This window comes from Zophobas morio, unplaced genomic scaffold (genome assembly GCF_036711695.1).
Source record: "Zophobas morio isolate AGI-343-1 ecotype UQ-CSIRO unplaced genomic scaffold, CSIRO_AGI_Zmor_V1 ptg000026l, whole genome shotgun sequence".
Classification (NCBI taxonomy): Eukaryota; Metazoa; Arthropoda; class Insecta; order Coleoptera; family Tenebrionidae; genus Zophobas; species Zophobas morio.
In genome coordinates, this window is record NW_026972131.1 from 14,513,942 (window position 1) to 14,540,625 (window position 26,684).

At 35.2% G+C, this 26,684-nt stretch overlaps 1 protein-coding gene across 6 annotated transcripts in view; it reads left to right on the forward strand.

Moving 5' to 3' along the window:
* LOC135136620 (CUGBP Elav-like family member 1-B) overlaps positions 1–26,684 on the forward strand; it is a 347,598-nt gene that overhangs the window by 226,040 nt on the left and 94,874 nt on the right. Inside the window, exon 1 of one of the 6 annotated variants that reach the window (XM_064065987.1) lies at positions 10,539–10,694. The exons of the other annotated variants lie outside the window; for them this stretch is intronic. Coding sequence (XP_063922057.1) covers positions 10,636–10,694 — 59 coding nt within the window. The 5' untranslated portion in view covers positions 10,539–10,635. Of the gene's footprint in view, positions 1–10,538; positions 10,695–26,684 lie in introns of those variants that run through there. 6 annotated transcript variants of the gene reach the window in all.

Here is a 26,684-nt window from a genome sequence, read left to right on the forward strand (position 1 = left end):
ATCTTGCAGGAACTCCGCGAACAAAGATATCTGTCTCGAACAATTTCGCCGCCATGCCGCCAGGAATTTCATATATCGCAGGAGACGGGGACGAGGCGTCGAATCGCCGAAAATATTGCCATCGCCAAAAAATTCTTCATCAAGGAGACAGGCATGGGCCGTAGCACCATCATGCTCAAGTCTAATTACCTATAGAAACAAGTTTTCCACTGTCCGCCCCCGTAATCGCATTATAAAGTAATCGTTAAAGTGAGTCTGCTGTTTTTAAGGGTAATTTCGCGATGCGCCCGTGATTTATGACGACCTGTAAATAAGCGAAATAACTCGCAGTAGCAGCTCCTACGGTAATTAATTTCACAATATTGCCATAGTTTTTGCGCAATTTTGCAACCGGTTTCTAAGTGCATCGTTTAAAACTCGCAAACTGGTAATCGTAATGGATAACGCTCCTAATAGTGACAGTCCGAAACAATCCTCGTCATTTAATTCATCACTCCTGTCTTATCTCCACGGCTTGCTCATATTTTAACGTTCTATTTATTAATGTATGAGTTACCCCGCGTCATATAAATTCGCGAGTATTCTCAAGATAAATGTGTCGCCGGGGTTGGAGAGATTTATCGGCTGGGAAAATATGTGGCGGATACTCAGTATTTTTGCGGCGGTGTGTTTTTACTGGCACAGAAACAATTTTTGAGTCCCGTTCACAAATAAATAATATTTCGCGCCGTTATTATAACGGCGCCCGTAAATAAGGCGCGCGTCATCTGACAGCGATTACCGAACTAGAGCAAACACGAATTTCCACAATGCAGATTACATGGTATCCAAACAACGCCAGAATCGGGGCATTAGGCGGTGCGTCTGCATCTGGCGGCGGAAGAAAAATCGGCGGCGGCGAGAAGTGGAGAGGAAGAACAAAAATGAACTTACACGAGAATAATGGTTGACCATATATCTCGAAAACAATCTCGCGGCGTACACCTGAATGCTAAGTTGGCAGGTCTGGGCAGGGATTTGCGACCGAGCCTCGACGTCTACAATCATTGTTATTATTATTATTATTATTAATATTATTAGGCCGACCACTGACCCAGAAATGACTTATATTCGAGAGATGTCTGTTACTATTATTATTATTATTATTATTATTATTAGAGTCATGAGTTGAGATGATTGATTTTTTTTTTTCTAATTTTTGGTTTTTTCAATTTTTCGGTTTTTCAACTTTTGAATTTCTCAGTTTTATGGTATGTCGTTTTTAGTTTTTCAATTTTTATATTTAAATTTTTTTCAATTTTTTAATTTACAATTTTTCGAATTTACAGTTAGTTCGATTTGTCAATTTCTAGCTCATTTATTCAGTTTTTGGATTTTCCAGTTTCTCGATTTTTTATATTTCGATTTTCAAATTTACCATTTGCGAATTTTTGTTTCTTCAATTTTTCGACTTTAGGTTTTCTAGTTTTCAATCTTTAATTTTTAAATTTTACAATTTTTGGAATTTTTTTATTTTTGAATTTGTAATTTTCTTCCTCAATTTTTCAATTTGTAGATATTTTAATTTTTCCTTATTTCAATTAATCCAGGTTTCAATTTTTAATTTAGCTTTTAAATTTTTCAAGATCTCAATTTTTTAATGTTTCATTTTTCCAGATTCCAATTTTTAATTTAAATAATTCAAAAAGAACAGATTTATTCAAACTAAAATTTTCACGATATTAAATTGGATTTTTCAATTTTTATATTTAAGTTCTTCTTAACTAATTAATTTTTAATTGCTCTCATCGCGTTTCCGATTTTGCGATTTCTCGATTTTCCGATTTTTGTTAGATTTTACAGTTTTTCGATTTGCAATTTTTCTATTTTTTTTTAATTTTTCAAAGTTTCTATTTATTAACACTTGAGTTTTTCATTTTTTCGATTGCTTAGATTTTTAACTTTCTCGATTTAGAATCATTCGATTTTACAGATTTTCGCTTGTTTTCTAGTTTTCAAGTTTTCGAATTTTTTGATTTTCGATCTTGCAAATTTTCGTTCTTTGAGTTTTTCGATCTGCAGTTTTTCGTTTCTTGGATTTTTCGATTTTTAAATTTCCGGTTTTTCAATTTATCGTCCCTTCGATGTTTCGAATTTTCAGTTTGTAGATATTTTAATTTTCCTTTATTTGAATTAAACGATAATTAAAATTTTCATGACTGCACTTTTTTGATTTGCAGTTTTTCTAGTTTTCAATTTTAAGTTTTTCAAAATTTTGATTTATCTACATTTGATTTTTTCAATTTTTCATTTACAATTTTTCGATTTTACAGTTTTCCGATTTTAGGTTTTCTAGTTTTCAATTTTTAATTTTTCAATTTTACAATTTTTGGAATTTTGCATTTGTTGATTTCGTAATTTTTCGGTCTCTCAAATTTTTGATTTGCAATTTTTGGATATTTCAATTTCGCACTTCCTCAATTTTTCAGTTTGTAGATATTTTAATGTTTCTTTATTTCAATTTTTAATTTAGCTTTAAAATTTTTCAACTTCTCAATTTTTTAATGTTTCATTCTCCCGGATTCTAATTTTGAATTTAAATAATTAAAAAAAACAAATTTATTAAATCTGAAATTTTCATTTTTTGAATTTTTGAATTTTTATGTTTAACTAATTAATTTTTAATTGCTCTCACCGCGTTTCCGATTTTGCAATTTCTCGATTTTCGGATTTCGTTAAATTTTACAATTTTTCGAATTTGATTTAGATTTTTCAAAATTTCTTTTCATCAACACTTGGATCTTTCAATTTTTCGATTTTATGGTTACTTAGATTTTTAACTTTTTCGTTTAGAATTATTCAATTTTATAGTTTTTCGTTTTTAAATTTTCTAGTTTTCAAGTTTGCGAAGTTTTAGATTTTCGATCTTGCAAATTTTCGTTGCTTCAATTTTTCGATCTACAATTTTTCGTTTCTTGGATTTTTCAATTCTTTAAATTTCCGGTTTTTCTTTTTTTCGTTCCTTCGATTTATCGAATTTTCAGTTTATAGATATTTTAATTTTCCTTCATTTGAATTAAACGATAATTAAAATTTTCATGACTGTAATTTTTTGATTTGCAGTTTTTCTACTTTTCAATTTTAAGTTTTTCAAAATTTTGATTCAACATTTGATTTTTTCAATTTTTAATTTACAATTTTTCGACTTTACAGTTTTCCGATTTTAGGTTTTCTAGTTTTCAGTCTTTAATTTTTCAATTTTACAATTTTTGGAATTTTTAATTTTTTGATTTTGTAATTTTCTTTCACAATTTTTCAATTTGTAGATATTTTAATGTTTCCTTATTTCAATTAGTCCAGATTTCAATTTTTAATTTAGCTTTTAAAATTTTCAACTTCTCAATTTCTTAATACATTCATTTTCCCACATTCCAGATCTGAGTTTTTTAAATTTTTTAGTTTCCCGATTTTGGAATTTCTCGATTTTCCGATTTTCGTTGTTTTTACAGTTTTTCGATTTGCAATTTTTCCAACTTGTTTTAAATTTTTCAAAGTTTCTATTTATAACACTTGAATTTTTCATTTTTTCGATGCCATAGTTACTTAGATTTTTACCTTTTTCGATTTAGAATTATTCAATTTTATAGTTTTTCGCTTTTAAATTTTCTAGTTTTCAAGTTTTCGAATTTTCAGTTTGTAGATAATTTAATTTAAACGATAATTCAAATTTTTATGTCTGCAATTTTTTGATTTGTAGTTTTTCTAGTTTTCAATTTTTAGTCTGAAATTTTGAAAAATTGTAAAACAGGAATTTCTTTCATGTTGCTTTTGTATTTTTGATGTTTCTTCGAAAAATGGAAACATCCAAAATAAAAAATCAAAAAATTGAAAATCTAACAAGTGAAAAGACGAAAAACAGAAAATTCGAAAAATTGATAAAGCAAAATTTTAAATTTGAAATTTAAAAAAATTGTTACACGAGCAATTAAAGAACTGAAAAATTCAAAAATTTAAAAAAAAATCCGATTTATTGAAAAATTCGAAGAGTTGCATTACGGACAGCCTACATATTAAACGACATTAGTTTTACATATACTACAAAGGCAAGATTCGAGTCCGTCTCTGTGTGGTCACCTTCTAAGATGAGAGTAACAATAATTTTTCACATTTATTTTGAAAATAAATATGTATACAATAGGAATATATCGGTCAAAAATAATAAAAATAATAATAGAGCGAAAATTAATTCATAGAACAAGCCGCCCCTGATTAGAGTACTTTAACTTCGTATAAACTTTGGAATGTTTATAAAAGAAACAAGATTTGCTATTCGTGTGCCCGACGCTGTAAAAAATATTAAATTGGCTTGGCAAACAGTCAGAACAACAACAATTAAGAATTGTTTTGCCTATGCACGATTTAAACTAAATGGTGTCTCTTAAGAGCTAACCGAATGGAACCAGAAACGGGAATTATGATTCAGCCGTGGAATTTGACGGATCCGCAATTAATCACCAAACAGGTGTCAAAAAAAGTAAACCAGTCGAGACTTGTTTACACAAATGTAAGCAAAACATTGCCGGTTTTTATAACTTTTATTAGCCGCCTTCAAAGTCCTCCTTTTGAATGCATTGCAGGAAATGAGTGTTCTTTAAAAATACAGCACGCTGGCAGATTTATCTCCACGAAAATAAATTTTTAAAGACACTCCGAACCCTAAAAACACAAAACGATGCGATTAAAGTCTCGTAGTGGCTCCTATTTACTAGTGCGGTTAAAAATACACCCAGTATTTCACAGCCCCGCCGTCTTTCGAAATCAATTAGGCATAAACTCGGTAGCGTAACAATGCAATGTTGGTTGCCAACACAGCATTCGAACCATTACTAACTAACAAGACAAAAACGCCGATTTAATAATAAACAGACAGCCAAAAAACATCCATAACCCAATTACAAACTAAGACACATTGCGAACTCGGAACGCAGCCCTACGCCATCCAACAATAGTAGCAATCTTCGCCCCCTATTCATTTCCCATTTGTTCGAAGGAATCGCCCTCGTGCCAGGTCCCGATCCGAAATCCGGTCGTCGCTAATGAGTTTCAGTTCTTGCACGAGACCAATAACAAAAACGTCCTGCGGCAAGGCTCCCTCGTCGGACCGACGCTATTGCTTGTATTACACGATTGACTTTCGGACGGGCCGCTCCTGAGGGGATGACGGAATTGTCGTCGGAAGTGCGATCTCGTGAGCGACGAACAAACGGCGCTCTCGAAACGAACACTTGTCGGCGAAAATAAGACATTTGTGTTATTAGCCGGAGCTTTCTCGTTAGCCGGAGAGGCTTTCCGGCCCCGGGGCTGTTGCGTTTGTATGCGGGCGGCGGAACGCCGGATCGGGACACAATTCGCTCATTATTTCCGAGTTTTCTTGCTAAATGGCCGTTGCGGGATTTATCAATCGGATGGGGGGGAATTTGGGCAGACTTAACCTGGAGTAAGCAAATTCCCGACACGTGGATCGATCGTGCCAACACCGACTCGAATAAAGTGCATCCTATTTTAGAAGTGCAGTCTCATGTGTGTAGAATTTGATCTTGTTTTCTGCCATGTTATATTCGTCTGAGCTTGACTCATCGCCGATCAATAGACCAGACAATTCTAGACCAGAAAAAATCACCCAAAGAGTCAATAAATTCGCACTAATCGTAAACTCCCGACCTCATAAACGCCAAACAATTAATCCCCGAATTTGTCATCCCGCGTACATAAAAACATATTTATCACTCTATTTTAAAAATTCACTATGGACGCGCAGCTTCATAATTTTAAATTTATTAACAGTTCTGTTGAGTTGTGACTTTTATTGCGCCGGTTCCGTAAACACGGTTCAGCCGGATTTCGGCCAGGGTCCAAGTCTCACCTTCTGTCTTCTCTATAGTCTATAGTGTCTCCTTTGAATCGAATCAAATCGTTCGACTTTCGAAATCGCTGCAGCAATATAAATTCGTACCTCCCGATTTATGAGGTCGGCATTGACAGCACATGTTCGTGTAAACATTAAACGCGGATTTTTGCCAAATGACTAAGTCCCGAGCGATTGTGATGAGTAGAGAGCGGATTTCTAGGTTTAATGCTTTTTGTGAAAAATGTAAGCGCTTCAAAACTTTTTTATATCTGTAACTATGATACAATTTGGAGTCATTTGACACATTTTTTTTAATGCTTATTTGCTTTTTTTCAATTTTATGCATATTAAAACTTATATGCTTATTTAATGCTTTTTTCGACGAATATGAGTTTTAATGCATATTTCGTTCAAATGCCGGCCTTGTCGGATGACAAATACAATAATCGTTCTTTATGAGTAATGACTGATGACTACTGTAACACAGTAAATCCTCGAAATCGAAAATTTAAAACACTGAAAAATTCAAATATGGGAAAATTGTAAAATCGAGAAATCGAAACATAAAAAAATCAAAAAAATCAAAATTGGAAAATCTAAAATTTAAAAATCGAGAAATTGAACAATCGGTTAATTCAAAAATCGAAACATCGAAAAATTGGAAAATCGAAAAATAAAAAAAAAATTAAAATTGAAAAGTTAAAATTCAGAATTCGAAAAACTGAAAAATCACAAAATTGAACGAAATATCAAAAAATTAGGAAATTAAAAAACTGAGAAACAGAAAAATCAAAAACGCAGAGTCTAAAAATCGCAAACTTAAAAAATCGAAAAATTGAAAAATCAAAACCCTGAATAATCGAAAAATTGAAGAAGTGAAGAACTGAAAAATCGAAACTTTAGGAAGTGGAGAAATGGGAATATAAAAAAATAGATTAATTGAGAAATCCGAAAACTAAAAATTCAGAAACGTCAAAATTTGAAAAATAAAAAAATATTGAAGAACTGAAAAATCGAAAAATCTAAAATTTATAACATTGAAAAGTTAAAATATCCTAAAACTGAAAAATGGAGAAATCCAAACATCAAAAAATAAAAAAAAAATAAAATTCTAAAATTTAAAAATCGAAAAACTGAAAAATCAACGAATCGAGAAGTCGAGAATTTAAAAAATTGGAAAATTGAAAAATCGGATAAATCAAAAATCGAAACATCGAAAAATCGAGAAACCGAAAAGCAAAAAATCGAAAAACCAACAAATCGAAAAATCGAAACATTGTAAAATTCAAAAAATGAGACATCGAGAAATCTAAAAATCAAAAGACAAAAAAATCAAGGAGTCGAAAACTCGAGAAGTCGAAAAATCAAAAAATTGAGAAACCGAAATAGGCCAAAATCGAAAAATCGAGAACTTAAATATGGAAAAATTGATAAAGCGAGAGATTGAATAATCAAAACATCGAAACATCCGAATAAATTGAGATGTCAAAAAATTTAAAAATTTGGAAATTTAAAAAATTAAAATATAGAACTGGAAACTCGAGAAACCAAAAAATCTAGAAATTTAAAAATTAAGATATGGAAAAGTTGAAAAATTGAGAAATTGAAATAAAAAACAAAAAACTGAAAATCCAAAAATAAAAAATAGAAAAATCTAGAACTCGAAAAATGAAAGAATCGAAGTATTGAAAAATATCAAAACTGAAAGAAATATCCAAAAATTGAGAAATCGACAAACCAATAAAGCGAAGTCGAAAAATCGAAGAATTGAAGAACTGAAAAATCGAAACTTTGAGAAGTGGGAAAATCAAAAATAGATTAATTGAGAAATCAGAAAACTGAAAATTTAACGCAAAAATTTGAAAAATTGAAAAATTTAAATACTGAAGAACTGAAGAAATCGAAAAAACTAAAATTTAAAACAATGAATAATTAAAATATCGCAAAATTGAAGAATCGACAAATCCAATTCAATTTGAAAAATTGAAAAATCGAGGCATTGAAAAATGGAAAATCCAGAAATTGAAAAGCTCAAAAGAAAAAAATCGAAAAACCGAGAAATCCAAAAATCAAAACATCGAAAAATTCAAAAACTGAGACTTCCAGAAATCGAAAAATCGAAGGATCGAGAAATTGAGGAGTCGGAAGCCGAAAAGGAAAGTTAAAAATTGAAAAATTGAGAAATTGAACAATCAAAACAACGAAACATCTGAATTCGATAAATTGAGAAATTAAAAAATTGAATAATCGAAAAATTTTAAAAAAGAAAAACTGGAAAATCGAAAATTAAATTTAAAAAAATCGAAAAATTGAAAAATTGAAATATAGAAGAACTGAAAACTCGAGATATCGAAAAACCTAGAATTTTAAAAAATGAAATATTAAAACATCGAAAAGTTTAAAAATTGAGAAATCGAAGCATTAAACAGTCCCAGAATTGAAAAATCTAAAGTTTACAATAAATTGAAAATCCAAAAAGGAAAAAAGCGAGAAATAAAAAAAATCCATCAATTCAAAAATCGAAAAGTCGAAAAATTGAAATATTGAAAAATCTCATAACTGAAAGAAATATTCAAAAAATTGAGAAATTAAAAAATTGGAAAATTGAGAAATTGAAAATCTAAAAAAGCAAAATTGAAAAATCGTAATCTTAAAAAATCGAAAAATTGAAGAATTGAAGATGTAAAAAATCGAAACATTAGGAAGTCCAGAAAAAACAAATAAAAAAAAATACTTTAGAAATCGGCAAACTGAAAATTTAGAAACGTGAAAATTTGAAAAATTGAAAAATCGAAATATTTAAAAACCGTAAAATTGAAGAAATCGTATCATTGAAACATCGAAAGATTGAGAAATCGAAAAATAAAAAAAACAAGAAATAGAAAATTTAAAGAATGGAGGAATCGGAAAAGCCCAAAATTGAAATATTGAAAAATTGAGACATTTAAAGTTGAAAAATCGAGAAATCGACAAGCCGAAAAATCCCAATAGCGTATTTAGGTATAAATCACAAGATCAGGACTATTCTACTTTTTAAAATTTAAATAACATTATAAATTGGAAAATGTTGATTTTTTTTTCAAAAATCTTGACGTCTAAGGTGAAAACTCGACACGGATGCATAAACCGTAAACGAGGCGAAACTACAATTTTACTATTGTAAAATTTGGAGATTGCGTCATTTCATTGTTCGTGACAAATTTTGGTGAGTGTAATTTGATAATACAATTTGAAATGTAAATTTTGTCATTCGGGAACATTATGTATTAAATCGTTAAGATGTTCAAGAACTTTGTTCACTTATTCGTTGTAAAGTCCAATGGTCGAAATGGGTTAGTTCTTCGTAGTGGATGTGTATCACATCAACTCTAACGAATATCGGTTTATAGATAAATGGCTTAAAGCTATATATACTTAAACAATGATAATATCGACTCGATTTTCGTACAGCAGCAAGCGTGTGAGGAAAGAGTGGGGAGAAGACCAGCTTCTGCACTGCACACTCTATCCCGGTTTTTAAATATTTCACGCTACTTTATGAGATTATTGGTTTTCTGAACAAATTCCGCTTGAGAATGAATCATCCACTAATTGTGCAAATTCTTGTTACGCCTTCGATTGATTGAAACCTATTTATTCGGTTCCGTAGAGGCCGGATCTCGAGCAATGAATTTCTGATTCGGTGGATATTTATGAGGTTATTAAACATTCAGCATCTTTTACAGCTTGGACGAAACTGATAAGACAGAAGCGATATTGCTTAAATAATAAATTTCTAGGGAACTGCGAACACCGCGCACAAAAAAATTCGCCAAAATTAACAAAGCGCTACTTTAATTTTAGTGCTCGCGTTGTCATCGTGATTAAAAATTACCGCATTATTACTATTAATATGCAAAAGTTTACGCTGTTGCCAAAACTGTGGCGCTATTTTAACGCGACCTGTTGTCTTTTGTTTTTCGTTATTACACTCCACGTAAGAAATTTTGACCTAGTTTTGATCCAGGTTCGGTCGAAAATATTTTGGTTCAGAGTTGGATATGGTCACTGACTTGTCGTAAACACCTCTAAATGAGAATGTTTTTCATTGCAGCTAGCTATTTGGTGAGAGCATAATTCCTCGAAGATTACTAACGCCAGATAATATCATCATACGTATTTTTATCTTACATGAATATTTATTTTATGACGTTGGGTAATTCTCGCAGCATTTACAAAGTTACGACTCAGCTGCAGTAAAATTTATCTCTTCAGATTTATATTTCTGACGAAAGCAAAAAATATTGTCACAGCGCTCGTTTCTTAAGGAAATACGTCGGAAACAGGAACCCCCAGGGGGAAAAAACAAGCACTGACCACTAAAGTCTGCTATTGTCCTCGGGCAGCTTCACTTGAAATATCATTTAACGTCACCTCGAATTGAATAACAACTATATAGCTCCAAATACGACAGATATTTATGACGTTATTAAATATTCAGCGTGTTTTACTGCTCAGGCGAATCCAAAAACAAAGCAATCTTTGCCGGCGTAAATAATAAATTCGTGAAAGTCGGTAAATAATGACGATGACGTCACTGCAAACATAGTTTAAACGTCGATCGCGCCACTAGACACTCGTGAGTTCGAACTGGGTGATTCTCGCGCGCGGTGAGTGATTGGCCGAAATTTAGCGTGACGTCAGCGTAATTATTCGTCTACTTCACGAAAAATAAACTAAAATTGTGTGTGCTCTTAGTAAAGAAGTAGATGTGGCGTAATTGCCAGATTCCATCCACGGCCATCCCAGCAACATGGCGTCACCCAAAGTAACTAAATCACCCAAAGTTTTTTATATCTGCGACTTGGAGACATGAAAAGTGCGAACTTTTCTCCCGGAAGACTGCAATTTAGGTCAAATTCCCGGAGCGGTCGAACACCGAACAAGGTCCCGGTGACACCACGACGCGTTCTAATAATCTAATACGTATTCAAAATATGTAGGCAGGTTAGAATTCGGGGGCGATTAAGGCATGCTCCGCATTTCCCGCCCGCGATTACGTGGTACTCAACAGGTCGTGTAACCGTTGCGTCGATAGCTTCCGCAGCGTTAACGTGCCGTAAATACTTCGAAGCTCCCTGGGAAAAAAACATTCATACGAATTACGAAAAAATTGCAGCACTATTACTCTGGTTCGACCCCAATCAGACAAAAACTTTGTTTTCGTTTCGAAAAAAACCCCGCCGAAAAGTCGGCGCACGTATGCGTCGCTTAATATCCGTTCCGTGGAGCGGTAATTCGGTCGGCGGCGCCGGCCGCCCCCGCGGCGAAATCAATTTTTCCATCACGGCAATCGGATCTGTATCCGCCGCCGCCCCGTCCAGAATTAAATTAGTCGAACATTACACGCTCTTTTCGCAGACTTTTGTTTTAACGAGCGGTCCGTAAAACACAAAATCGAGTTCCAATTAGACGGATTGCCGTGTCGTAACAATTAGGATAGAGGACAAGATGGAAAAGGCTTTTATATCCGGTCGCCGGAGCGTATTTAGCGTTGGTTTACTGCTGGGTTTATTAACGGCGGCCATTAGTTGGATATTTTTCCAAATTGAAAATGGCGCTTTAAGCGTTGGGCCCGTTTTCGTTTTTAGAGCACGAATTAAAACGTTCTGCAATTATCGTTAATGTGTGGTGGTTGAATTGTTAAGTGGGATAAAATTTGCTTAAATGCAAATTGCTATATTTATGCTTAATTTGCATGTTTATGTTCAAGATTGTTGCGCCACTGACGCGGCTTATAATCGCAGGGGTGTTCTTCGGATTGCCTTTCCGAGTTCTGTGTTTCTTGGAGGAGATTACGTTTTTTGTGGGGTTATTATTGTGCGGCTTCGTACGCACACTGCGATATTTTAAGCTTATTACGAAGTACAAGAGACCATTAGTATTAATATGTTTGTATGTACTGTGCAGGAGGGGTGGTGGAATACGAATTGTAATAATACGTAATGCAGTAGGCTTGAAGAAGCAAAAAGATAATGGATAACGTAAAACACTCTATACAACAGAGATTCCTAAAATTTACGATTTCGGTTTAAAACGAATTAATATTCAACACCTGATGGCAGAAATAATGTCTGCAGTGCAAAGTTATTATAGAAACTTAATTTCAAGCAAACCAGAAGACTTTTATTTTTCAATGAAATATCTCGACGTAATAACTATGAGCGTAAAACACGCGACTGTGGTACGTTCTACTAACTTTCTTATTCAATAACGGAGATTTCTGAAATTAGGTGGACTTACTAATTTTGACCTCCTGAGAAAGAATCCGAAATCATAATTGACCTACGGGGGCTTCTTGATTTTTCAAATTTTTTTGTATGATGCTATCTATGAAAAAATAACATCATCCGTTGTATTTGTATCTCAGCTGCGAACCATAAAATCATTCGTCTTAACTAAAAGTCTCTACAGAATTCAATGATACAAACCAGAAGCGTCTATCTTGGAAAAATATTTTTTGAATCATGGAATGAACGCGATTTCGCTTTAAATCGAATTAATATTCAATAACTGATGGCAGAATTGAAGTGTCCAGTGCAAAATTAGTCCAGAAACTCAATTTCAGGCAATTCGGAAGACCTTTATTTTTAGTGAAATATCGCGCATAATATCAACGTAAAAACCCGGTTGTTTTAATTTTTTTATTCGATGAGGGAGATTTCTGAAATTTGGTAGACTCACTAATTTTGATCTCCTGAATACGAATAAGAACTCAGAATTGTTCGACGGAGCTTCTTGATTTTTTTTTTATTTTTTGTATGAAGCTATCTATGAAAAAATAATATCGTCTACTTTATCTGCGTGTCAGGCCCGACCCCTAACTTTTCTGGCCCACAAAAACATTCGTCTTGACTAAAAAACCCCAAGGAATCGATTGGTACAAACAAGAAATGTCTATCTTGAACAGTTTTTAACTGATGAGTTCGTAAACTAAGAAAATGTTTTTAAATTATGGAATGAACGCGATTTCGCTTTAAATCGAATTAATATCCAACAACTGATGGCAGAAATGAATTTTTCAATGCAAAATTAGTCTAGAAAGTCAATTTTAGCCAAATCGGAAGACCTTCATTTTTTTGTGAAAAATCGCGTAGGTATACGTAATATCAACGTAAAAACCCGGTGCACTAAGTTTGTTATTTTGACCTCCTGAATATGAATCCGAAGTTAGAATTGTTCGACGGAGCTTCTTGATTTTTTTTTTTTATTTTTTGTGTGAAGCTATCTATGAAAAATAATATCGTCTAATTTATCTGCGTCTCAGGCCCGAACCCCTAACGTTTCTGGCCCACAATATCAATCGTCTTGACTAAAAAACTCCAAGGAATCGATTGGTATAAACAAAAAGTATCTATCTTGGACAGTTTTCAAATGATTTGTTCGTAAACTAGAAAAATATATTTTGAATCATAAAATGAACGCAATTTTGCTTTAAATCTAAGTTCAACTTTTGCTGCAGAGGCTTTGATAAGTAAGCAATAGTCCCGCCCATCCATCTCCGCTTCATTCAAGTGACTACTCTTACTATTGTTCAGTTTTATCTTAGCAAGTACTAGCCCCACCCACCCGCCCTCTATTTTCTTAGAGGGTAAGTCATCTGCCAAAGTCAGTCTTATCTTAGCAAGTATTAACCCCACCCACCCACCCACGCTCTTCTCATTCTAAGGACTAATTTTATTTCTGTTCAATATGAGATCCACTTTCATTGAGAGTAGATAAAATTGATCACTGAAATGGAGGCGGGGTGGGTGGGCGGGGCTAATTATATGTTCTGTAGGATGAGAGTGGGACTGTTAAAGAAGAAAAAAAAGGACCAACCGTATTCTTTTTGTTATACAGTTTATCTTAAGAATAATTTCTTATTTTGGAATAAAAAATAAGCGCACGGGTGGGTGGGCGGGGCAAGTTTAACTTTTTCTCCAGAGTCTTTTATAAGCAAGCAATAGCCCCGCCCATCCGCCTCCTCTTCATTCTAGTGACTACTCTTACAGTTGTTCAGTTTTATCTTAGCAAGTACTAACCCCACCCACCCACCCGTGGTGCTCTCATTCTAAGGACTAATTTGATTTCTGTTCAGTATGAGATCCACTTTCATTCACACTAGGTGAAATTAATCCCTGAAATGAAGGCAGGGCGGGTGGGCGGGGCTAGTTAAATGTTCCTCTGTAGAATGAGAGTGGGACTGTTAAAGAAGAGAAAAAAAAGGACCAATTTTTTTGTTGTACTATTTACTTCAAGATTAATTTCTTATTTTCAAAGAAAAAATTAGAGAACGGGTAGGTGGGCAGGGCAAATTTAATTTTTTCTGCAAAGTCTTTTATAAGCAAGCAATAGCCCCGCCCATCCGCCTCCTCCTCAATCTAGTGTCCAGTTTTATCTTAGCAAGTACTAGCCCCACCCACCCGCCCTCTATTTTCTTAGAGGATACGTCATATGCCAAAGTCAGTCTTATCTTAGCAAGTATTAACCCCACCCACCCACCCACGCTCTTCTCATTCTAAGGACTAATTTTATTTCTGTTCAGTATGAGATCCACTTTCATTCAGACTAGATAAAATTAATCACTGAAATGGAGGCGAGGTGGGTGGGCGGAGCTAATTATATGTTCTGTAGAATGAGAGTGGGACTGTTAAAAAAGAAAAAAAAGAACGGCCAACCGTAATTTTTTTGTTATACTATTTAGTTTAAGATTAATTTCTTATTTTCGAAGAAACAATAAGCGAACGGGTGGGTGGGCGGGGCAAGTCTAACTTTCTGCCGAGTCTTTTATAAGCAAACAATAACCCCGCCCATCCGCCTCCTATTCATTCTTGTGACTACTCTTACTATTGTTCAGTTTTATCTTAGCAAGTACTGGCCCCACCCACCCGCCCTCTACTTGCTTAGAAGGTACGTCATCTGCCAAAGTTAGTCTTATCTTAGCAAGTATTATCTCCACCCACCCACCCACGCTCTTCTCATTCCAAGAACTAAATTTACTTTTCTTCAGTATGAGATCCATTTTAATTCAGACTAGATAAAATTAATCACTGAAATGGAGGCGGGGTGGGTGGGCGGGGCTAATTATATGTTCCTCTGCAGAATGCGAGTGGGGCTGTTAAAGAAGAAAAAAAAGGGCCACCGTAATTTTTTGTTATACTTGTTACTTTAAGATTAATTTCATATTTTCGAAAAAAAAAAATAAGCGAACGGGTGGGTGGGCGGGGCAAGTTTAACTTTTTCTGTAGTCTTTTATAAGCAAGCGAAAGCCCCGCCCATCCGCCTCCTCTTCGTTCTAGTGACTACTCTTACAATTGTTCAGTTTTATCTTAGCAAGTACTAACCCCACCCACCCGCCCTCTACTTGTTTAGAAGGTACGTCATCTGCCAAAGTCAGTCTTATCTTAGCAATTATTAACCCCACCCATCCACCCACCCTCTTCTCATTCTAAGGACTAATTTATTTCTGTTCAATATGAGATCCACTTTCATTCAGACTAGATAAAATTAATCACTGAAATAGAGGCGGGGTGGGTGGGCGGGGCTAATTATATGTTTTGTAGAATGAGAGTGGGACTGTTAAAGAAGAAAAAAAATTGACAACCGAAATTTTTTTATTATACTATTTACTTTAAGACTAATTTCTTATTTTCGAAGAAAAAATAAGCGAACGGGTGGGTGGGCGGGGCAAGTCTAACTTTTCCTGCCGAGTCTTTTATAAGCACACAATAGCCCCACCCACCCGCCCTCTACTTGCTTGTAAGCTACGTCATCTGCCAAAGTGAGTCTTACCTTAGAAAGTATTAACCCCACCCACCCACCCACGCTCTTCTCATTCTAAAGACTAATTTAATTTCTGTTCAATATGAGATCTACTTTCATTCAAACTAGATAAAAATAATCACTAAAACGGAGGCGGGTGGGTGGGCGGGGCTAATTATATTTTCTTCTGTGGAATGAGAGTGGGGGTGTTAAAGAAGAAAAAAGGACTAACCGTAATTTTTTTGTTATACTATTTACTTTGAGATTAATTTCTTTTATTTTAGAAGACAAAATGAGCGAACGGGTGGGTGGGCGGGGCAAGTCTAACTTTCTGCCGAGTCTTTTATAAGCAAACAATAACCCCGCCCATCCGCCTCCTCTTCATTCTAGTGACTACTTTTACTATTGTTCAGTTTTATCTTAGCAAGTACTAACCCCACCCACCCGCCCTCTACTTGCTTAGAAGGTACGTCATCTGCCAAAGTCAGATTTATCTTAGCAAGTTTTAACCCCACCCACCCACCCACGCTCTTCTCATTCTAAGGACTAATTTTATTTCTGTTCAGTATGAGAACCGTTTTCATTCTGAGCAGATAAAATAAATCACTGACAAGGAGGCGGGGTGGGTGGGCGGGGCTAATTAAATGTTCCTCTGTAGAATGAGAGTGGGACTGTTAAAGAAGAAGAAAAAAAAGGACCAACCGTAATTTTTTTGTTCTACTATTTACTTCAAGATTAATTTCTTATTTTCAAAGAAAAAATGAGCGAACGGGTGGGTGGGCGGGGGCAAGTTTAGCTTTTGCTGTAGAGTCTTTTATAAACAAGCACTAGCCCCGCCCATCCGCCTCCTCTTCATTCTAGTGACAACTCTTACTATTGTTCAGTTTTATCTTAGCAAGTACTAGCCCCACCCACCCGCCCTCTACTTGCTGGTAAGGTACGTCATCTGCCAAAGTCAGTCTTATCTTAGCAAATATTATCCCCACCCACCCACCCACGCTCTTCTCATTCTAAGAACTAAATTTATTTCTCTTCAGTATGAGATCCATTTTAATTCAGACAAGATAAAATTAATCATTGAAATGGAGGCGGGGTGGGTGGGCGGGGCTAGTTATATGTTCTGTAGAATGTGAGTGGTACTGATTAAAAAAGGACCAATCGTAATTTTTTTATTATACAGTTTACTTTAAGATTAATTTCTTATTTTCAAAGAAACAATGAGCGAACGAGTGGGTGGGCGGGGCAAGTTTAGCTTTTGCTGTAGAGTCTTTTATAAGCAAGCACTAGCCCCGCCCATCCGCCTCCTCTTCATTTTAGTGACAACTCTTCCTATTGTTCAGTTTTATCTTAGCAAGTACTAGCCCCACCCACCCGCCCTCTACTTGCTTAGAAAGTACATCAGCTGCCAAAATCAGTCTTATCTTAGCAAGTATTAACCCCACCCACCCACCCACGCTTTTCTCATTCTAATGACTAATTTTATTTCTATTCAGTATGAGATCCACTTTCATTCAGACTAGATAAAAATAATCACCTAAATGGAGGCGGGGTGGGTGGGCGGGGCTAATTATATATTCTTCTGTAGAATGAAAGTGGGGCTGTTATAGAAGAAAAAACAAAGGGCCAGCCGTATTTTTTTTGTTATACTATTATGTATTTTAAGATTAATTTCTTATTTTCGAAGACAAAATGAGCGAACGGGTGGGTGGGCGGGGCAAGTTTAACTTTTCCAGTCGAGTCTTTTATAAGCAAGCAATAGCCCCGCCCATGCATTTCCTCTTCATTCTAGTGACTACTCTTACTATTGTTCAGTTTTATCTTAGCAAGTAATTGCCCCATCCACCAGCCCTTTGTTTTTTCAAAGGGTACGTCATTTGCCAAAGTCAGTCTTATCTTAGCAAGTATTAACCCCACCCATGCTCCTCTCATTCTAAGGACTAATTTTATTTCTGTTCAGTATGAGATTCACTTTCATTCAGACTAGATAAAAATAATCACCTAAATGGAGGCGGGGTGGGTGGGCGGGGCTAATTAAATGTTCCTCTGCAGAATGCGAGTGGGGCTGTTAAAGAAGAAAAAAAAGGGCCAACCGTAATTTTTTGTTATACCTACTTTTTAATTTAAGATTAATTTCTTATTTTCGAAAAAAAAAAGCGAACGGGTGGGTGGGCGGGGCAAGTTTAACTTTTTCTGTAGTCTTTTATAAGCAAGCGAAAACCCCGTCCATCCGCCTCCTCTTCTTTCCAGTGACTACTCTTACTGTTGTTCAGTTTTATCTTAGCAAGTACTAACCCCACCCACCCACCCTCTACTTGCTTAGAAGGTACGTTATCTGCCAAAGTCAGTCTTATCTTAGCAAGTATTAACCCCACCCACGTTCTTCTCATTCTAAGGACTAATTTAATTTCTGTTCAATATGAGATCCACTTTCATTCAGACTAGATAAAAATAATCACTGAAATGGAGGCGGGGTGGGTGGGCGGGGCTAATTATATGTTCTAGAGAATGAGAGTGGGGCTGTTAAAGACGAAAAAAAGGATCAATCGTAATTTTTTTGTTGTACTATTTACTTTAAGATTAATTTTTTACTTTCGAAGAAATGAACGGACGGGTGGGTGGGCGGGGCAAGTTAACTTTGTCTTTTTTTTGACTTAAAAACTCCAAAGAATCGAGTGGCACAAACAAGAAGTGTCTAATTTAAACAGTTTTTAAATGATGAGTTCGTAAACTAGAAAGATATTTTTTGAATCATGTAATGAACGCGATTTCGCTTTAAATCGAATTAATATGCAATAACTGCTGGCAGAAATGAATTTTTCAGTGCAAAATTAGTCTAGAAATTCAATTTCAGGTGAATCCGAAGACTTTCATTTTTTGGTGAAATATCGTAATAACGTAATATCAACGTAAAACCCGGTGATGGTACGTTGTGCTAACTTTTTTATTCGATGACGAAGATTTCTGAAATTCGGTGAACTCACTAATTTTGACCCCCTGAATATGAATCCGAACTCAGAATTGACACACGGAGCTTCTTGAATTTGTTTGTACGCTATTTGTAAATAATAAATTTGTAAATTTGAAATAATGAGCCGGTAATTCGAAATATTTTTAGATTCTTAAATCGCACCCACAATCGAAAAATTTTCTGTTCCTTCAGTGATTTTCTTAGCAATCAAATCAACGTAACTTGTCCAAACAAACTGCGAACTCTTATAATTTTTTTTTTTGACGAAAACTTTAAAGATGTTTGTCATTTTCCCATTCTATAGAATTTTCCGAGCCTGTAATAATAATTGGACGCATTTTTCCTCCCACATTCCCGCCTCACGCACCTCCGCCCCACACTCGCGCTCCCTCGCCGCCGTCGCCGTCGAGCTCCGATTCGAAACCCAATCTAAATTAATCGCCCCCGAGTTTAGGGCCCCATCCCTCCTCGTGTCATTACAGCGAAGAGGTGGCGTCATGCAGCCGCCCCTGCACACAATTAATTCCGAACGTGCTTTTTTCGTAAATTTAGAGCGGCTCCATTACGGATGGCCGGTCACGCGGTTTGCATGAAATAAATAAAACTCCTACCATACACAGAGAGGTAACTAAGTCCCGCGTCCGAAGGGAGCACAAATTTCAAAGCACGTTTAATTTTTATTCGCGCGATATTTCACCGGCGGACAGTGCGCATTAAGGCCCCTCGCAAACATAACGACACTTTCGTTATGTTCGGCAGGACCGAGGGCCGGACCCAAACGGCGCATCAGGCTTTTCACGTAATACCGGCGACACATTAGGCCGCAAAAACACTAGCCGAATTAATGAAATTATGCCTGCGGTAGACGGAATGGCTCGTCTAGGAAAAACGATTTTGAAAAAGTACGGGTTTTTAGGAATTATTGTTAGCGGAGTGAGGGTGAAAATATTTTCGCATTATGCAAATTTAGCGGGCGAGTTCGACGCATCCAGGAATTGCGGGCTTTGAAGGTGAAGAAACTTGTAACAGAATAATTAGTTGGGGATGAGGACGCTCCGGGTTATCACGAAGTCTTTGTTAACAGATGGGTTATTATTGACAAGATAGCGCTCCTCCGCAATCGACAATTTTTGCATAAAATTTCAGTTCGTTGTGCGTTACAGCCTATTGATTTAACCTTTCAACTTCGACTTAATGTCAAATGTAACAGTTTTTATTAAAAAGGGGTTTTAGCAGACGTTGTTGTTGGAAGTGTATTACTGGTTGCTTTTGAAACCGCTGCAGGCTCGGTTTTACAAGGGGTTGGATAATCCTGTGCGTTGTAAGTTTAAACCAGATATTCATTTTGTGTTTTTCGTTTTTTCGTTTCTCATTTTGCGCCCGTAATGAGACTAAAAGATAAAACCAAACCTCTTGTGTTTCTTGAAAAATGATCAAAGCACTAATTCCCGCCGACAAGATCCTCCGGATCCTAAAAAAAAATTTAAACCTCTTCTATTTTAAAAAATCCTCAAAGCAACGAAAACATTGAAAGAGTAAAAACCGCCGCTCATGCGCTTCTTGCGGCCAGTTTTTCGTGGTAGCCGCCATTCTCTCACGATTTTCGTCTGTGTTTGTGTAAGTGGCCTCCGTGTTTTATTTTGTTTTCGAATTTGTATAAAAAGCGAGCCGCGTCCGGACCCTTTTTTAACGAAAAGAAAATGTTGGAACCGTCTTTTGAGGATTTTATGAAAGATTACATTCTCGGGTAAGTATTTGAAATATGGTCTCGTGTGCATGTGCGGGGGTATATTTTAACAAAACCCGGAGGCGGCAAGAATAACATAAGCGTCCGAGGCATGTGGTCGACGTAAATCTTTCTCTCTCCGGGAATTTTTGCATTTTTCGGACGAGCGTTGCCGTATCGACGGCGATGACCGCAAAAAAGAGGCTGTTTTTTGTCGGGCTAACGATGTCGGATTCAATGACACGCGCTAATCAGCCGACTGGCGAAACCGTACACGAAAATGTTCGCTTTGAAGCGTCCTTCGGGATGGCTATTTTATGGATAAGTTAAAACGCACCGGAAGCGCAATAAGGTCAGAGAAAAAATGGATCGGATTAATCTAAAAGCGCGCTGAAAGCTCGCGTAATTTTTTGAGTGGCTCAAGCTCTATATTTCCGGTTTAAATGTCACTGGGTGCTTTATTATTTTTGATCAGCGTCAGCGAGCTCGGCTTTGGTCTTATAAAAATGTTAATTCCGGGTGAGTTGCGTCCTGCAGGACGCGTGTAAGCGGCTGCTGTGAATATGTCCTGCATATTTACGCGGACCCGGATTTCTGGAACGAATGAAAGGGGGTTCGACGTTTTCGTAACCAGGAACGAACAGGAAGAATTGGGCGAACGTTATTTCGATAGGATTTTCCTAAATGCAGCCCACAACCGAAAAATCGAATTTAAAAAATTGAAAAATTATAATATCGAAAAATTGAAAAATGCAGAAATTTAAAATTTTGGAATGCTGAAAAATCCAAAAATTGAAAACTTGAAAAATCGAGAAAACGAGAAATCGAAAACTGAAACATTTTGAAAGTAGAACAACCGAGATGTCCAGAAATCGGAAATTCGAAAAACTTGAAATGTTAAAAATTTAAACATGTAAAAATTCAAAAAATAGAAATCCGAAAACTAATGTGTCGAAAAATTGAAACATCGAAAACTCGAAACACGAAAACATTGAGAAATCCAGAGTTGAAAAAATCGAGAAATCGAAAAACTGAGAAATCAAAAATTCGAACAAGTAAAAATTTGGAAAATCGAAAAATCCAAGAGTCGAAATATAGAAAAATCCTTGGAAAATTAAAAAATCGCGAAATAAAAAAATTTAACATTTTAAAAATCGACAATTGAATTGTTATCCAATTTTGATTTTTTTTCCAAAAATAATAAACCAAAAAACGTCTGACTTGGCCAAATGACATATCCGCTAAGAAAAGAGAGGGCGGGTGGGCGGGGTTAGTACCTGATAAGATAAAACTGATTTGGCAAATGACATATCCTTTGAAAAAAGAGAGGGTGGGTGGGCGGGGCTAGTATCTATTCAGATAAAACTGATTTTAGCAAATTTAAAACAATCTTGAGGTAATTTGAAAGTGCTTTGGGGCTCCCAATTCTTTTTCTTAAGATAATTTAATTAATTAATTTTCTGAGAGGATAAGTCATTTGGTCCGAAAACCGAAAAATGTGAAGAAATATTGAAGAATCGAAAAACTGAAAAATCGAGAATCTGAAAAATCCCAAAAATCGAAACATCCAAAAGCCGAAAAGTAGAAAAATCGAAAAACCGAGAAATCTAAAAGTTAAAATCGACACAGCCCAAAATCGAAAAACTGGAAAATTTGTAAAAATCGATAAATCGTAAAATTGAAAAACCGAACAATCGGAAAACTGAACATTTGAAAAAGTGAAACATCGAAATCTCGATACATCGACAAATCAAATAATTAAAAGATCGAAAAATTTAAAGAGCGAAAAACTGAAAAACGGAAAATCGAAAGATCGATAAATTGAAATATCAAAAAATTGAAAACCCACAGTTTAAAAAAAATCGAAAAAACAAAATATCGCAAAATTAAATAATCAAAAAACTGCAAAATCGAGATATCGAAAAGTCTAAAATTTAAAATATTCATCGAAAAGTTGAAAATCGAGAAATTGAAGAACAGGAATATTGAAAAATCCCAAAAATCGACAAGTTGAAAAATTGAAAAGTCGAAAAATCTAAAAGTCGAGAAGCCGAAACATTGAGAAATGAAAAATTGAAGAATAAAAAAACTTGAATATTGAAAAATGGAGAAATTCCAAGTTCAAAAAAAGAAGAAACCAAAAAATCGAGAATTTGGAAAATTGTTTTAATTTTTGGCTATTTTTTCAAAAATCTCGATGTCCAGGATAAAAATTGAACACGAAATCATTAACCAAAAGTCCAGGAGTAGGTACTTCTAAAATTTAAAATATGTTTACGTGTTACTACATATCTACATGATAGTTAGTCGTCCTATGAACTCGATTAAATACTGCCATAGCTCACGGAAAAGTAAAAATTAACTCTGAGTGATTCCCTTGTAGAAACCGGGCACTTAAAACCGTCCCGCATCCAAGACGAGTCCTGCCCGTAGGGTCCTCATAATGCGCCGCATCCCAAGGATATTAATAATTCAGGACGATGAATATCGACCGTCCCGGAAAATCGGATACATTTCGTCAATGGAGCAGTCGATTTATCTTTATTTTGCGTCGTTTCCGCGCATTATTTAAATTTATAATAAAAATGCCTTTCATCTGGGAGTCGCTCGCTTCAAAAACGAATCAATTTCAATCAGCGACAGCCCCGGAATCGGTGTAATTACGAGTAAATAAAACGTTTTTCAAATCGCGTCCAGCGTTCATCACAATCTGAGAACTATTATCGAATTAATTCGACAAAAACAAACAGACTGCACATTTTGTAAACGCTACATTACCGGCATTAGCTCTGGATCAATAATAGCGAACGGCATTTATTAAAAGTCGGAATTCCGGTGAAAACTGAATTTCAACCGGAAAACGTTTTAATTCAGCAAGAGAGAGAGTCGGTTCATTATTCGATTTCCATATTTCCAGTTGTGCGTTTTTGTGTCTTGAGGTGGTCAAGCGCCGCCCCCTGCTCGTTAATTCCGCAAAGGTCGCGCCTTCAATGAGTCGAATCACGTCCCGGATTCTTTCGCTGCAGGGACGTGTTGCACACGTCGCCCGGAGCCTGAAGACGTCCTAATTACGCTCAGCGACTGGATGCAAATTAGATCGTCTGGCTCTACGTTTCCCACGTGGATTTCGCCAGATTCGGCGGTCCATTATCGCACAACCAGCTCACATGTTGCCCGATCGATACGAGCCCACCCCTGCACTTAATTCGGCCCTCACCGCCGCCGCCAGATCAATCTTAAGCCGTTTTCTCGCGGGACACGCTGTATCGGAAAACCGGAACGGAATCGCTGCGAAATCGGCTGACTCCGCGGAACACAAACAGAATTCGGAGGTTTTTGAATAAAGGCGATTTGGGGGCGAGAATTTTTTACACGCTGGTTTTGGAAAAATCTGGCGGCGGGATCAGGGTGCACGGGCGAGTCGGGCGCAGCCTTATCCTGCTTTCCTCTCCGAGAGTTCGTGAGATGAGTTATCCTGTTTTCGAGAATGAAATATGAACGAAGTTTTAATAATGGATCTCTCCACTTTAGACCTACTACACGAAAATACAAATACGAACGCGCATTATTTGTTGCTGAAGATGTTTGCATAAATGTATCGCGGGTTGAGACGGCTGTTTAGGGGGAAAAAGTGCTAAAATAAAGACGGGGCACGGATTTTTTCCACGGGAATGACATGAATTGACGAGGCAAATATTATTAGTGCATTCTTGATTTTCGTGTTAAATTTTTTCTAGTACCTGCTAAGATAAGACTGATTTTGGCAAATGCCATATCCTCTAAGAAAAGAGAGGGTGGGTGGGCGGGGCTAGTACCTGCTAAGATAAAACTGATTTTGGCCAATGACGTATCCTCTAAGAAATTTAATTAACTTGATTATTTTAAGAAAATACACTAGAAGCTCCAAAGCACTTTTAAATTCTTTTAAAAGAAAGGAATACCTAGAACCTCAAGATTGTTTTAAATTCTTTCAAAGAAAAAACGGGGTCCCAAAATTAACTCAAAAACAAGACAGTTCTTTTAAATAATTTACAAAAAAATCTTCATGGTCCCCCAAAATACTACATCATGAGTACCCAAAAGTCTGCTGAATTAAAAAAAAAACACTGAAGAACTCAAGACTTTTTCAAATTCGTAAAAAATAAAACTCAAAGGATTTTTTAAGTTCATCCAACACCAAAACACCAGATTCCTTCAAACCTATTCGAAAATAAAACACCAGGGGACCCCCACATTTTTTTTTCGTGTTTACAAAAATTAAACACTGTTTAATATTCTTTAAATAATTGCAAACAAAAACTCTGGCAGCGCCAAAATTCTGAAAAAAAAACACCTGGTACCCAAGATTCTCTAGATTATTTCAAAAAGAGGCGTCCACTATTCTTTGAACTTCTCCCAAAAACTAAATATCAACTTTCAGAAACTTTCTAAAAATGCCCTCAAAATTCTTTTAAATTCTCCAAAAAATAATACACCAAGGATTCTCAAGTTTTTTTGAATTATTAAAAAAAGCGCTAGTTCAAAACTCTTAAATCCATACAAAAAATGAAACACCACACCTAAAAGATTTTTTTCAAGTTCGTCCAAAAACGAAACATCAGAAGCCCCCAAGATTCTTTTTAATTATTTAAAAAAACACACCAGGGCTCCCCAAGATTAATTAAAATCCCAAAAATTAACCAAGTAGTACCTCCTAAGATAAGACTGATTATGGCAAATGACATACCCTCGAAGAAAATAGAGGGCGGGTGGGCGGGGCTAGTATTTGCTAAGATAAGACTGATTTTGGCAACTGAGATAAATTCTGAGAAAATAGAGGGCGGGTGGGCGGGGCTAGCCCCTGCTAACAAAAAACTGATTTGGCAAATGACATATCCTCTGAAAAAAGAGAGGGTGGGTGGGCGGGGCTAGTACCTATTCAGAGGATAGTTTCTAAATTTTGGATTTTTCGATTTCGCGATTTCTCGACTTTCCGATATTTCGAGTTCTCGATTTATAGATTTTTCGGTTTTACAGTTCTTCAACTTTTTGATTTGTCAATATTTTGATTTTTTAAATTTCCGATTTCCGATTTTTTGAATTTTGGATTTCTCGATTTTTCAATTTTTCCTTGTTTCATTGTGATTTTTCAATATTACGATTCTTCAATTTTTCGATTGCTCGTGTTGATTTTTGAATACTTTATATTTTCGATTTTCCAATTTTCCGATTCATATTTCAGTGTTATGATTTTTCAATTTTTCAAATTTTCGGGTCTTCAATTAGTTTTATGATTTTTCAATTCTTCAAATTTTCGAGTCTCTTCAGTGTTTTGATTCTCATTTTCCCGATTCTCCATTTCTTCGATCCTTCAATTTTCCGATTTTTCAATTTTTGGCGTTTTTAAATTTTTGATTTTTCGATTTCTCCAGTTTTCGACATTTAGATTTTTTTATTTTCCCATTTTTCCATTTCTCGACTTCCGATTTATGGATTTTTCAATTTTTCAAATTTTATTCTTCAATTTTTCTCTGATTTTTCAATTTTTCGATTAATCGATTTGCTAATTTTTCAATAATACATATTTTAGTTTAGGGATTTTTCAATATTTAGATTCTTCAATTTTTCAGTTTCTCTTTTTGATTTTTGAATTCTTCATATTTTCGATTTTCCAATTTTCCGAAACATATTTCAGTTTTTTGATTTTTTCAATTTTTCAATTCTTCAATTTTCGAGTTTTCAATGTTTCGATTCTCCAATTTTTTGATTGTTCAATTTTTCGATTTTTAGAGTTTTTAAATTTTCGATTTTTTAATTGTTGATTTATTGACTTTTCAGTTTTCCAATTCTTCAACCTTTTGATTTGTTAATCCATTTTTCGATTTTTTAAATTTTCGATTTTCTGATTTTTTGAATTTTCGAATTCTCGATTTTTCAATTTTTCGCTGTTTCATTGTGATTTTTCAATATTTCGATTTTTCGTTTTGATTTCTGGATTTTTCACATTTTCGATTTTCCAATTTTCCGATACATATTTCAGTGTTATGATTTTTAATTCTTCAAATTTTTGGGTCCCCAATTTTTCGACTTTCCGATGTTTCGAGTTCTCGATTTATTTTTAAATTTCGATTTCCGATTTTTTGAATTTTCGATTTCTCAATTTTCAATCTTTCGCTGTTTCATTGTGATTTTTCAATATTGCGATTTTTCAATTTTTCGATTTGATTCATCTTTCGCTGTTTCATTGTGATTTTTCAGTATTCCGATTCTTCAATTTTTCATTTGATTCCTAGATTTTTTACATTTTCCATTTTCGATTTTTCAATAATTTTTCGATTTTT